Below are 14960 nucleotides of genomic sequence, written 5' to 3' on the forward strand. Positions count from 1 at the left end.
ATGTATCCCAATAGCTCAACATGTACCAAATCATGTAATTGTAAATCGAACAATATGACAAACATAACGTTTCAAATAGTCCTTGGGACAGCCCTCTATAAAAGGGCAAAAATAATATACTGTAACAATAGTTCTTGTTCATTACTCGGTGGAAAGTAAATCATTTAAACTACAGATATGATATTCTTACGCCAAAAAATATCTGAAGAAGCGTTTCTTGTATCTCAAGGCGAACTAATACGTCGTATTCGTAATAGCTTTTCTACTCAATACATTCTTTTATGCAGCATCAATTATACACACTTTTGTTTTACAGTGATTACCTATTTTTTGAGTGTCTACACCGTATGTAGGGTGATCCCTAGCACTCCTAAGCAACACCAAGTGTCTCACCTTCAAGTCGGGCTACCATTCGCTGTAGTCACAACCGAACCATCGTCTAACATTTCGCAAAACTTAAGAATGCACCGCGCGATCGAACTGGGCTGTACCGCATTTATCGTAGATGAGGACTCCGCCATTCAGTTTCTTGATAGTTACATTCCAGTTCATGATGGAACAATTTTCCGTCGACCGGAGAAGTACATTATCCTGTCGATTCACTCTATTGGTCCGGCAGCGGAGATGCTGCTACGAAAAATTCAACAACATCCCGCAATCGAGGAAATCGCGAATTTGCTGCTGGTGGTAACTAATTCCAGTAAAATCGATTTACTGACGCATCGTTATGTGGGCAACCTGCCGAAATCCCGGGAGTTGATACTACTGGATTCCTTTCGAGTAGAGAATCAAACTTTTGACCGCGGGAGCAATTTGTTTCCGGATAAATTGTCCAACCTAATGGGAAAAAGGATGCGCGTAGCAACCTTCCAGCTTCTACCGTGGTCAATGATGCGTCAAGCAGACGACGGGATCGTGCGATATCTGAACCAGTCGTACACCATAGATGGACTGGATGGGTATATTCTAATTCAGTTTTGCCTATGGTACAATTGCACCTGGGATCTTTCAGTTGGTGAGTTGAAATGTATCTTTTCACGTATTATTAGGAACGTGTTATTAAATAGAGGAAGAATTTCAGATCAAGAAAACCAATACGGCGTTGTATTTGAAAACCATACCGGAAACGGAATGATCGGATCGTTAGTAGAACGCAAAGTTGATGTTGCAATTGGAGCAGTCGGCGCTTGGGCTTCACTATTTCAGTACTTTAGCTTTTCGAATCCGATCATGTGGATCGGAGTTACATCGCTTGCTCCAAGACCTAGGTAAGATCCATACAATCAATTTATGTTCCATCATAATTGGGACATTATTCCAGGTTAATTCCATCGTGGAAAATCGTTTTTATGATGTTCACCAAAACCGTTTGGTTTCTCCTAATTGCCACTTACATATTGATCGTGTTTTTTGACTACTATTTGCCGAAAAGTGCTGCATCACATTTGCAATACAAGAAGAGTCTATCACGAAGTTTCCTCAATGTGTTCGGCGCGTTTCTGCTGTTACCGTCTGAATTGAGAAGAGGTCGCATTTCTGAAAACATTTTATCGATTTCACTGCTAGTTGTTACTTTCCTTGTTGGATACGTTTATATTGGAAAAATTCATAGCATTCTTGCGGTTCCAGTTTTTCAACCCCCCATCGACACAATTTACGATTTGGCTATGAGTAATAAACACTGGAATGCACCGCATGAAGCTTGGATGTACGCACTGATTGGATCCCTAAATGTACTTCCTTCATTTGCTTACAACGCGTTATACCTTGAAGCTTACCATCCTTCTTCTTCTTGCAGCCGTACGTCCAAAAGATCCTGTCAACCTTCAAAGTTACTCCAATCGATGAACTTAAACGCATCGCAGATGAAGGTGACGAGGCTTTGGTTTTCGCCGTGCTTAATTTTGGGCATTTTATGGTCGGACCCTGGTTTACGGCGGAGAACATCGAAAACTACCGACTAATGTCGGAGCTGATTTACTTTGAATATGATACGGCGTATGCTAGCAAAACCTGGCCCCTGTTGGACCGATTTGACTACCTTACCGGATGGATTCGCGATGCCTGCCTGTGTCGCTATGTGGAATTGGTGGATGTCTATCACTATATGAATTATAGAGTTCAAATCTCGATCGAGCATTCACGAGACAAACCACATAACGTGCTGAAGCCTTTCGGAGTGGATAGCATCGAGGGTGGCCTGCTCATGCTTGGTTGCGGTTACTTAGCGGCACTGGCAGCACTGATTTTCGAGATTTTCACACGGAAGCTTGAGAAACAAAGAGAGATAGCCAAACGGTTGGCAGGCAAGTGGAGGCAGCAGATACAACGAAATAGGGGCATTCAAAGGAGCCGGGTTGACTGGATGGTTTATTGAGAAATTGAGATTAAGACATTTGTATTATTAAATTTTTATCTAAATTTTTATATTTAAAATCGCACACTAAATAAACCGCTTTCTTAGTGACACTTACAGCAATAAACTTCAAGTTGATAAAAATAAAAGTTATAACTCCACTTCACACGCGTGTGGAATAATTATTTGACTTGCACGGCAATTTTATAAAAGCTAAACTTTGATTTATCTCAAATATAAGTTGCATGAAGTCAAAGCCAGCTGATCCAAAAACTCATTCGAAAGTAATGGTTTCTTTCTAACAGAATATTTATGGCAACCAGATACGCGGCGGTTTGGTGAACAGTTGGATAATGTGCAATACAGACCCCATAGTGGTCCTTAGCCTCTTTTGCAGCAACTCCCATCCCTACCTTCTTGTGGTACCAGCCGGAATAAGTGTAACCTTAGCGAAGATAGGGTAGCTAACCCCTCTGGAACCTAAGGTCGTGTACCAACAAGGAAAGAGGCACTGTGTTGTCTCTGCTTCTAACATAACAGTCCCATCATGAGATTCGATGGCGTGGCCGTAGTAAGGCAACCTACCTAAATCAAGTATTACGAACATTCAAGCGAATACAGATTGGAATATTCGGCATCGACCTAAATGACGAAGCAAAAATGACGAAAGGAAACTTGGTGCTTGGAACCGCAGATCGCATTACGCAGATGGCGACCGGCTGTTGCTTGAATAGCAAAGGAGAGAAGTTTTGGAGGACCCGCGGCGGAAGGGCCAAGTATTACCAGAGCGGTGGCACTACCAACGAACTGGGGACGGGCTTTGTAGTGTTGGGCAGAATGTTAGATCGCGTGATAGAATGGAAGGCGATTAACGAAAGAATGTGTCTATTGAGGTAAAGCGCCGTTTCTTCGATTACAGCATCATCAACGTGCACTGCCCGGACCCAACGATGAGAAGGATGCATTCTACGCGAGGATGAAGGCAACGCACGACAGCTGCTCGCCACCGGACATCACGATCGTCATCCGGGATATGAACGCCATGGTTGGTAGGGAAGAAATGTGTAGACCGGTAATAGGATCCCATAGTCTGCACGTCGACACGACCGATGACGGTCAACGATGTATATACTACGCAGCTTCCAGTGGCCGAGCAGCGTTTCGTAGGAAATTACCAACCAGGCTTCACGGAGGCTCGTGCAACTGTGGACCAAATTTTTACCATCCAACAGGTCTTACAGAAATGTCGGGAGTACAACGTGGCCACGCATCACAACTTTATTGATTTCAAAGCAGCATACGATACAGTCGATCGAGACCAGCTATTGCATATAATGCACGAATACATTTCCGGAGAAACTGACGCGACTGCTCAGAGCTACATTGGATCGAGTGATGTGTTTTGTGTGCATTTCGGGGACACTCTCGAGTCCCTTCAAGATGTGGCGAGGGGTAAGGTAAGGTGAGGGCAAATCCTGCATGCTGTTCAACATCGCTCATGATGGAGTGCTACGATGAGCGGACATCGAAACGAGAGGAACGATTCTCATCAAGGATAATCAACTTCTAGGCTTTCCAGATGACTTTGATGGCGGCGGAGGCAATCTACGCCAGACTTAAAGCGGAGTCTAGGGGGATCGGGCTAAAAACAAATGCGTCGAAGACCAAATACATGCAAGGAAGAGGCTCAAAAGAAACAATCACGTGCCTCCCACGTACGGTAACCGTTGACGACGACGAACGCGGTTGCTGGTGACCGCGGACAACAACACTAGTAAGGAGATCCAGGGGCGCATTTAAGCGGGAAAACGGGCCTACTTTGTTGTTCACAAAATGCTACGATAAAGAAGCATATGCCGCCGTACGAAGCTGACAATGTACAAAACTCTGATTAGACCAGTAGTTATTTATGGACTTGAAACCGTGACGCTGCTCTGAAGGACATACGCGCCCTTGCCATGTTTGTAGTATTTGGCGGAATACAAACTGAAAGCCGAGAGTGGTGGAGTCCTATGAATCACGCACTGCTGGGAGAGATTCCCCTCGCTGGCTCACGGTGGGCCGAACACGACGTAAGAATGCTGGACGACAGTGCGAAGAAAACAGTTCTCTTCAACAACCCCACCGGCACTAGGAACAGGGGGCTCAACGGCACGATAGCTCGGTCAGGTCGAAAGTAATTTGCGACTTCTGAGACGACTGGGAAATTGGCGACGAGTGGCCCAAGATTGAGTTTAATAGGGACTATTGTTTGAAGCAGCACCAGTCATACCGACTCTAGGCTGCGGACGATGACGACGAGATGCGGCAAAAACGGCAAGAGTGCGCAAACTTATGTCCAGAAAGCAAAGGAGAGAGTTGGTTTCAGAAGTTTCAAGTTGTACCGAAGCAAAATCTGACAGTAAAAAAAACACTCAAGGAAGCTCTAGGAGCATTTGCGGACAAAATGCGATTGCATTGTCATGTATACATACTACAAGGCAGTTAATAGCCAATTTTCTGGACACGATTTTTATGATTAGTTTGATTGGTAGAGTGACAGACTGCCAGATGTTTTCCGATACATCTGTGATACATAGTCAAAATTTTTGGCGGATGTGCGTTTACTCCGATGCCATCTCGATAACCACTTAACATATTGTGATGAAGCTCGGACAACGTAAATATTACACTCTTAGCTAGTCCAAAGCATTTCGTTGCTTTTATCGGGATAGTATTAATTGCTTTCACTATCGATCCTTAGAGATCAATTTCATTTTTCATAGAAAATACACAAAACGTCAACGCCACCAAATTTATTTTCACATTACCTAATGCCGTATAAACTTATACTAATTCTTGTTATTTCTCATACAGAAAATCATTTCAATTGCAAACACAGCAGCAGATATCAGACATCCACATCCGAACAGCAACAAACCGCCACTTATTTCCTCCAGGGCCAGTGCTTTCAAATTGTACCTCAGCCTATCCCGGGAATGTTGAATAGAGCTTTGAACGCGATAGTCCATGTACTTGTACACTTCAGATAGTTCTATATAACGGTAAAGGCAAGCATCGCGTGTCCACATGGCGAAATTGTTGAAGATTTCCAACAGTGGCCATGTCTTGGTGGCGTATCCAGTGTCGTACTCGTAGTACAGCAATTCGGACATCAGTCTGTAGTGTTCAGAATTTTCAGCAGTTAACCATGATCCAACCATAAAGTGGCCATGGTTAAGTGTACCCAAAACAAGTCCTGCATTCCCTTTGTTTGCCAGCTCCTGTAGTGATGAAGATGATCCTGTGCGATATGTGTCAAGAATCCTCTTGATGTAATACTGGAAAGGAATAGTGGAAGTGTGATTTTTTGAAATATCCATCATATTTGAGCAATTGTTACGTTTTCAGAATCCATTATGGCATATATCCAAGCATAGTGAGGACCATACCAAGGAAGGTTACTAATAGCAAGGTCCTGAATTGTGTCGATCGGTGGTTGGAAAACCGGAATAGCAAGGAAGCCGTGAATTTTTCCTATATAAACGTAACCGGTAATGAATGTCACCAAGAGTAAGGAAATCGAAAGAACTGATTCCGAAACTCGAGTCCGTTTGAGCTCCGTTGGTAGCAGCAGAAAAGCACCCAACACATTGATGAAACTGCGTGATAGGTCCTTTGGTCGTTGGCTTGTTCGAGATTTTTCAATTATTACCGATTGAACGTATTCAAATAGAGAGATGATGATAAACGTTACGGTAATCATTATCCACACTGGTATAGAGAACATTAGGAATACTATTTTCCAAGAGTCGATTAATCTATAACATTGCAACTATGTATCGATCGGTATAACGCCATATAAGCAGAAGTATTTTCAATTTCCTACCGAGGTTTTGGAGTGAGGCAGCCTACACCAATCAGCATTATGGGATCTGAGAAACTGAAATACTGATAGAACGGGTGCCAAGCTCCGAGTGCTGCTAGCGCGAAATCCACCTTGCGGTCAAGCAGTGCTCCCATCATTCCGTCACCGGTGTGGTTATCGAAAACCTGTCCATATTGTTTATTTTGATCTATGATTTAGTTTTTTATTAGAAAACTTTTGGCTTATTTCAAAGGGGGTACTTACCAATCGATAACTCCCAGGTGCAATTGTGTCGAAGGCAAAACTGTATCAGCAAGTAACCATCCAGGCCGTCAAGTGTGAACGATTCGTTCGCATGTCGAACTAATCCATGGTCTATTGATCGCAGTACAATCCACGGTAGCAATTCAAAGGTAGCCAATCCAATTCGTTTTCCCATCAGATTGTCCAGTTTGTTTGGAAATAGATTGTTTTTGTGGTGAAACGTACTGTTGTGGGGAAAGTATCTATCAACAATGCGATGTACTGAAGAATCCGGATAGTTTCCGACAAAGCGGTGAGTAATCAGTTCGAAAACATCCTCACTTGGTTTCACAATAAGCAAGTTGGCTATTTCTACGACAGCAGGATGAGTTAGAATAAACTGGAGCATGTCGGTCGAGTTTGCTTCGCTTGTTTGTAGAGTTATTAGGACAAATTTGCGGTGCACCCGTTGTATACTACTATCATGTTTAGATATGAAATTATCAAGAAATTCAAAAGTTGCTTCTTCCTCCACTATAAACACGGCCGCACCCAAATCGATAGCGGTAATCATTGGATCATGTAATTGTGATGACAACAACCGGCCAGGATTGGTTACGACAACCGGAAGGTCAGTTTTAACGTTTATCATCGAATTGTGTCCAGTGCTGGGACGTAGGATTATCCTGCAAATTGTGTACATTCCTACAAAGTACGTTGCAACTAGAAAAAAGAAAATGCTTAGTACACATAAGTCATAGAAAGTTACCACAAACATGTAGCATACCTATTTGACTTAAAAGTTTCTCGTAAGCGAGTTCATGCTCTATAAAGTAGTCAGTGTTCTGCAAGGATGTCATGTCTACTATATTTCAAATTAACGTTATTGGGCCACCTAGGATTGGGTCCGCTTATTACTCTCAATATGCACTGTTATGTGTCTTTTGAATGTAACAAGCAACCTGTATTGTCAACAAATCGTTTAAATCATTACGGTACAATCGATTAACCCTTCAATGAAAAGTGTGTTGAAACACACTTCAGCGTAGTGTCTGCTTTGTGTCAGCATGAAAAATTGATAAATAAAATGTAAGTATTGTTTTGTCAATTATTGTTTTGCTGTTCAAATGAATCACGTGGCCAGTAACAGGTTAATTGTCAATCTGGTTCAAATAGCATCATTGCCTTAATTCTTTATTTGAGCAGTTAGAAGATCAAACACCAAACTCGTTGCCTTCGATTGGATTGAATGAATGCAATTGTTTACTGTTTTACTTTGGCTTGCATATGCTGCTCTAACGTTTTACTTGCAGTTACATAAATAGGAAGAATAACGACTACTGTTCCAGTGACGCAAATTTTATTCTTCAATTTGAGTATGGGCATGATTGAAAACATTATAAACAAAGATTGAACACAACAAAACCTGTTCACACATTACTGTGCTATGCTTATTTTAAGACCATTGTTTCAGCCTAGTTATTAAAGAAGGGTCAAGTCTTACTTCTTACTTCTACCAGCATAGAGCCGAGGTTGCTCTTGCCGTAGCAAGAATTTCTCTCCACTTTTCCATCAACCACTCCCAGTTCCTCGCCGTCAATAGTGATTGTCTGTGGGAGGCAAACATTGTTTTCTCTGGAGCCTCTTCCTACCATACATTTAGTTTTCAACGCATTGATTTGTAACCCAATTATGCTAACCTCTGTTTTTACTCTGGCGTAAATTACCTTCGCCGTCCCAAGGTTTCTAGTAATGATGTCGTGGTCGCCTGGGAAGGCTAGGAATTGGCTTCTCTTGTTGAAGATCGTTTCGATGCCAGCTCGCCGGATCACACCTTCAATAGCGATGTTGAATAACATACAATTCATCCCTTTGTCACAACCCTCTGTACGAGAGTGTCGCGTCAGTTTATCCGGAAAGCCGTACTTGTGCATTAACTGCCATAGCTGTTCGCGCTCGACTGTATCGTATGCTGCACTGAAATCGACGAAGATATGATGCGTGGGCACGTTGTACTCCCGATATTTGAGGAGGATTTGTTGGAGTGTAAATTTGATTTGCAGTAGCACAGACCCTCATAAAGCCCGTCGGGTGTGCCTTACGAATTATCTTGCCATTGGGATAACGATGTAACTAGATCTGAGAGAGCACCGCAGTAATACCGCAGTAATTACAGTCATCTAGCTGATCGCTTTTTTTGTAGATTGGACATACCACACCTTCCATCCACTTACCGGAGGAGTGGAGGAGTTTCTCTTCCTCCCAAATCCTTGAAATTATTCAGTGAAGTACCATTGGTAGAGGTTCGTGGCCATTTTCGTAGAAGTCTGCCGGGAGTCTGCCCATTCCGGCGGTTCTATCACTCTTCACTAGACTGATTTCTTGCCGGATTTCTTCGAGATCGGTAGCCGACACGTTGTTTTCGTTTGTAGGTATTCCTAGGTTTGCTTCCGTTATGTCTACTTCTGCTGTATCGCCATTGAGATATGCATCGAAGAACTGCTTCCATCAGTCGACCACCGGGCGCGTTTCTATACATACGCAGGAGAACATCGGTGTGCATCCTCTGCGAGATTGGTTTACCTTCTCATAAAGCCTGCGCGTCTCATTAGCCCGGAGTAGTTTCTCATAAATTATGTTAAACCATTTTTCCAAACTTCCGTGTTTAGTTCTCAAAAGGTCAGATTACCCATTCAAAAGGGTTGTTTATGCGGCCTTTTGAAAACTAAAGCCAAAATTGGTCCTTCTCGATCGAACAGTATTCCTAAGTTGGTCTTAATTTCGGAGTAGATACTGGTCAGATTCCACTCCGTGCAAACCGCAGTGACCCCATTGGCATTGTACCATTGGCATTATTAAGTCGGGCAAGTCAAAGTGCTCTCATTAGCTCTTGTCTTTCTAGAGCTGGAGCAGCTTGAGGTTGTTTGCTATTTCTGGCCTGATTGCTGTGCTTCGCAAATAATAAAGCAGAGTCATTCGTTATTAATTGACCTGCTGAGTTAAAGCAATTAACTTTATTTCCGAAGATATCAAGCATTGATATCCATACTGCGTAATGAAGGTGGCACATTTCCATTGAAATTGATACTCTAATTTTGAATGCACTGTAAACAATAGCATATAAGTGGACGATCATCGTTTCGTACCAGTTGAAGTACTAAGTTGTATGTACATCTCACCAATTGTAGAGTTAGCAATAGACATCGCCATGGATCGGTCCAAGATTTTCGACGAAACTACAAATAATTTTGAAACTTCTTACCGACAGCTTGTAGCACACATAAGTAACATTAGGTATAAAGAAAATTTTACGAATATCTTATTATTCGATAGTTTCAGTTTATCTCATCGGAGGGAGTACAATCTGCATGATAGCAAACAATATGCGGGGAAATCTAGCGATAATTCCTTTTGAACTATCCTTTCCCATAGTAACACTTGGATCCATTCATGGTACCAATTCCTTGATGGTTTCCGCAATCGAATGTGGATGCTACAATTTCATTGTGCATGATGAATCAATTGAACTGTTTTTTGATCACTATATCGATATGCACGATCAAGCAATGTATAGAAATCCCAACAAAACTGTTATATTACTGTTTAATCAAGCATATTCCAACAATTCCACATTATTGAATCTCCTCACTAAACATACAGCTTTAGATGAGATCCTGAACTTGCTAATACTCTTACCAACCGTCACACAGGAGTCAATTGATATTTTGACACATAATTATGCAGTCGAAAGTAGACAAACGAGAGATCTTCTTTTGCTGGATTCGTACGATATTGGTAGTGAAAAATTCCGTTATGGTAGTAATTTATTACCGGACAAAATGGCTAACCTTCAAGGTAAAACGATAAGGGTGGCGACTTTCACCTTCATCCCCTATATGGTGTATAAGGAAAGTGAACCAAGTTTTCCGCTGGTACAATTCGACCATCAAGCCCTTGAGCTGGACTGTTCAGAAGGACTGATACTCACGCAGTTTTGCGGAAAGTATAACTGTACCCTCGATATGATAATAGGTAAGCATTTATGTGTCCAGTTCGACAAATTCCTCTTATCTTGCTTGCAGACGAAGAAACCATGTGGGGCGATGTGTATGACAACAAGACGGGTAAGGGAATCCTTGGTAATCTGGTCGAACGCCGCGCTGACATTGGGGTGGCAGCACTTAGTAATTGGCATCGATATTATGAATACTTCACATATTCTGCAACTTTAGGCAGAGGAGGTGTAACGGCAATCGTTCCGATTCCTAGGTGAGAACAAGATAAGTAAAAATCTATCACGTCAGCTTCGATTAAGGAACATTATTTTAGACCTGCACAGCCATGGAAAACAATGATGCTTGTTTTTCCGAAATCTGTTTGGATACTGACGGCGGCGGTATTCTGTATTTTGGTGATTATCAATTATTCACTGCATCGAGTTGAAACCCGTATTCGCAATGAACGCAAAAGCATAGCCTGGAATACTTTCAATATGTTGTCCATTTTTCTGCTGCGACCAGCAAAAATTGAAAAACGAACCATTTCAGAAACGATCCTGTCGGTCTATTTACTCCTCTTTTCTCTAAATCTGGGCAATATTTACACTAGTAAACATGCAAGTTTGATGACCATGCCACTTCATGGTAACCTAGTAACCTTCAAGTAACCTCACCCTTCTACAGACGCACGAAGCCTGGATTTTCTCACTGCTTCCATCAAAAAATGTAATAAGTATAATTTGAATAAGTTATCCAGAGGTGATAATCAAATTTAATGAACATTTTTAGCCCACAATAGTAAAGCTTTTGTCACGCTTCGAGGTACACCCACCGGACGAACTGGAACGGATGGCCGACAAAGGCGATGTAGCCTTCTGTATGGGTCGTCAACAAAATGGACATCTCGTGTTTGGAAGCTGGATAACCGATCGGAACGCTCACCAGTATCAGCTTTTAGTTGAGGATTTATATTTTGTGTACCACGTTGCAATGGCGACCAAAACATGGCCGTTAATGGAGCGATTCAACGAAATGATTCTGCGCACCACAGATGCCTCGGTTCGCTACTATCAGGAACTGGTGGCGTATAACAAGTATCTGAACCCGTACATTAACAATTTGGTCGATCATGCGCGACGAAGAACACCGAAAGAGCCCAGTGCGGTGGTGCTAAAGGATTTTCTTGGTGCAGTAATTATTTTGGGGTTCGGAACGACATTCGGTGTAATAGTGTTTTTAGTCGAATTATTGATAGCTCGTTTTGCTACTTCACAGCTGGAGAGAAAACATTAGAAGAAGTTCATTACTTTTTTTACTTACAGAGAATATAGCACATTTGTTATTTCAGTAGTAATTCTGGTGTATCATTTTTGATTTGTACTACTGTAATTGTACTACTACTACTCTTCCTCCTCTAATAGTGTAAAGACGCGGTGGCCCGATCTGTACGGAAATCGGCTTTAACTTGGTTCGGCCATCTAGCATGTTGAGCCTCTATTTCTGGTGCCGGTGGAGTTCTTAGCAAACGAACGGTTGGATAATGCGTAACATCGGTGTCTAGCGTATCTTCAGCTGTAAAAAAGACTCCATAGTTGTCCTCTTATCCAACAACTCCCATCTCTATTTCCTTGTGGTACCAGCCAGAATATGAGCAACCTTAGCGGAGATCGCGTAACCAACCCCGTTGGAAACGTAGGGTGATTTATCTATTTTGGATAGGCGTTACGCCCACTCTATTTTGGATATCTTCTATTTGATTTTGCCGTAAAAGTCTAAAATAGAGCACGCGTAACGGCTGTCCAAAATATATAAATCACCCTATAACGATAGGCAAGGAGGCATTCATGCGAACGCTGTATGTAGCAACGATGAATAGCTTTGTTAGCATTGAGCGTCTGTTCCCCTATTAAGCGCAGCTCTTAATGGTTTTACGATTCCTCAATTAAGCAGCGGCTCATGACAGCGTCTGATCCGGAGCGGGCGACAGAATTCAAAAAACGTGGTGTCTCGTCGCTAAAGCTGTAGAGATATCCTTACGTTTTTCATCAAATAAGGGGGAAGGTGTGTTGTACAAGTTACGTCATAAAGCGTTAAGAAACAAACCAATTCAAAAAAGACTATGGATTTATGACTTCTTTTGAGATAGTCATATACTAAATATCATATTTAAAAACAAATAATTATCTTTCTAATACAGCCATTTTTATTTATGGAACTCATCGGCCATACAAAACTATCACTTTTCTTCACACCATTCTCCCTGCGAATTTGTTCCTCTTCTTCCGGTGTAAAATCATTTTGTTGAACGTCTGCCTCCGGCGGCTTGCCCTTGATCATATTCGCCACCGTTTTACAACAAGTATCCAAAAGAGCCTTGATATCCAGATAGTTGTCGGCCAAAATCAGCTCGAACAGAGTACCCTGGTCGACGCGGAGGAACTCCTGATCTCACTGGCAGATATCGTCCGACCGTTTCTCCTGGTTTTCATCCTCATCTTCAATCGGTGCCGGATCGTCCTTGTGGTAGGTGGCCTACTCCAGTACCTTCCGAAGGATTGCGCCGGCCACGTTCGGCAGCGGAACGTGGTCCTTAGTCGTAATGTCCAGACGTAGATCTTCGATCATGGTTTTCAACGTTCCAGAACATTTGGCGATTTCAACGGCTGTATCGAAAATCTCTCCATCTGAGGATTGCAGTTTAAAGGAATTGCTAGCCATTGCAGGTTATTTTTTTAGTCTGTCTTGTCAACTTTTAATAACAAATAATGAGATTGTTGTTGTTTTCAACGAAACTGATGCTCTTCAACAGAAGTACCTCCACCAAATTTGGTTTCTTACTGCAAGAATTCAGACTTAGCAAAAACAGACATGAACGCCTTTTAGACTTTGTAATATATGTATAATATAACTTAACAAGACTCGGTAGTGCTCAACGTGAGGATGAGTCTATTGAGAATAAAGGGCCATTTCTTTAAGTATTAAAGCTTGCTTCAGATAGTATTGGGACAAAAACAATTAGGGTAGATGCTCCAGTAGTTGTGGTAGTACCTATAGTGGTGGAAACTCCAATTATTCCGTTATTCTTGCAGATTTTGGTTTGATAGGTATCGAACTACCAGTACCAGTATTATCGGTAAGCACCAAACTTGCACCAAAATCTGCAAAAATAACGGAATAATTCGAGTTTCCGCCACTATAGGTACTACCACAACTACTGGAGCATCTACCCTACGTGTATTTCAGTTATTTATTATTGAATTCAAGATCTTTTCTTACACAAATGTAGTTTTCTTCATACATTTAAGAAAAAATACGGATAAAATTATTGGTCACAGTGTCGAAGGAATTCTCGTACTTTTCCTGTAATATGAGTCATTAGGCGGCGCAAACTTTCTTCGTCCATCGTTTTGGCTATCTTATTCCATCAGGTCTTCATCTTAATATTTTTTTGAAATGGTGGTTCTACAAGTGATGAAGGGACGGTAGGGGAAAGTAATGAAATTTTTTTCTGGAATGGTGGGGAAAGAGCGGAAGGGTGAGGGGGGGGGAGGAGCTACGCTTAACAAGTAGTCGTTGTGACTCCTACCGCTTGTCCAATGCTGGAAGGTGCATGGGTCGAACGAAGTTCTAATCTGAGATTATAACCGGATTCGAACCCACAACACCCGCCAGGGCGTGTGGCTCGACGGAACCCATGTACCTTTGACCCACAGAGGCACTGGGCACCAGGTTGGTCTAAGTCTTTATCTCATTGATGTCTTTGACAACTTTTCCCTTTGACTTTAGTCTCCTCTTCATGATTGCCCAGTATTTCTCAATAGGGCAGGTAATTGGGTGGGTTAAGGTCTTTCGGAACAAACTGGATCCCTTTCTCTGCATACCATTCTTGAACGACTTTGCTGTAATGACAACTTGCCAAATCTGGCCAAAATAATCCCATGAATCCCATGGTGGTGGGACCAAATGAATGGCAAAATTCGGTAATACAGTTGGAACAGTTCCGACGACATTGTCTTATTTGTAACGAACACTTTCGTTTTTTTGCCACAGCTGCAAATGCCCTGCCAAATCATAAATTTTCGTGCAAATTTGTCGAAAAAATAATTTTAAATTTGCTTACAGCATCCCCCGAGCCATTGTCAAATAAAATTTTTGACTTGGCATTTGCCCGAAGTCAGTCTTGACATTGGTTTCATCGTCCATCGGAAAACACCCGTCGAACTTGGTTAGCACGGATTTAGGCCACACTATTCTGTTTTATGGCTCGGTTTGGCTGTTTGCTAGCTCCATGCGACTTGATTCCTTCCCTCAATCGAATTCTCCTCACGGTACTATGGGCAGAACCAAATTTTCTGGTCAAATCATGATCCGACAGATTGGGATTCTTCTTGATGGTCTGCAAAATCTTACCCAGCAGTTTCTGGTCGACAATTCCACTCCGATGAGTAGCTTGAGGCTTCCGAATCGTCGTCAATGCTTCCTTATACCGTTTGATAACACGCCATACGGTATTTCT

General features: G+C 42.1%; 1 protein-coding gene and 1 pseudogene across 1 annotated transcript; one reads left to right on the forward strand and one right to left on the reverse strand.

Moving 5' to 3' along the window:
• On the forward strand, nucleotides 1–11737 carry LOC128739613 (uncharacterized). Its single transcript, XM_053835109.1, has 9 exons — nucleotides 1–40; nucleotides 317–1015; nucleotides 1082–1268; nucleotides 1322–1733; nucleotides 1799–2356; nucleotides 3276–3519; nucleotides 10107–10478; nucleotides 10529–10617; nucleotides 11234–11737. Exons 1-9 carry the CDS (start codon nucleotides 1–3, stop codon nucleotides 11735–11737), a joined length of 3105 nt encoding a protein of 1034 aa, XP_053691084.1.
• A 121-nt stretch (nucleotides 11738–11858) lies between these two features.
• Nucleotides 11859–13162, reverse strand: LOC128739615 (S-phase kinase-associated protein 1-like; annotated as a pseudogene).
• Nucleotides 13163–14960: the final 1798 nt, after the last annotated feature.

This window comes from Sabethes cyaneus, chromosome 3 (assembly GCF_943734655.1).
Source record: "Sabethes cyaneus chromosome 3, idSabCyanKW18_F2, whole genome shotgun sequence".
Lineage (NCBI taxonomy): Eukaryota > Metazoa > Arthropoda > Insecta > Diptera > Culicidae > Sabethes > Sabethes cyaneus.

Coding starts and splice junctions, on each gene's coding strand:
- LOC128739613 (XM_053835109.1), top strand. CDS start 1: ATGTATCCCAATAGCTCAACATGTACCAAATCATGTAATT. Junction 2,357..3,275: donor GGGGCATTCAAAGGAGCCGG/GTTGACTGGATG, acceptor CTTCGATTACAG/CATCATCAACGTGCACTGCC. Junction 10,479..10,528: donor TACCCTCGATATGATAATAG/GTAAGCATTTAT, acceptor TCTTGCTTGCAG/ACGAAGAAACCATGTGGGGC.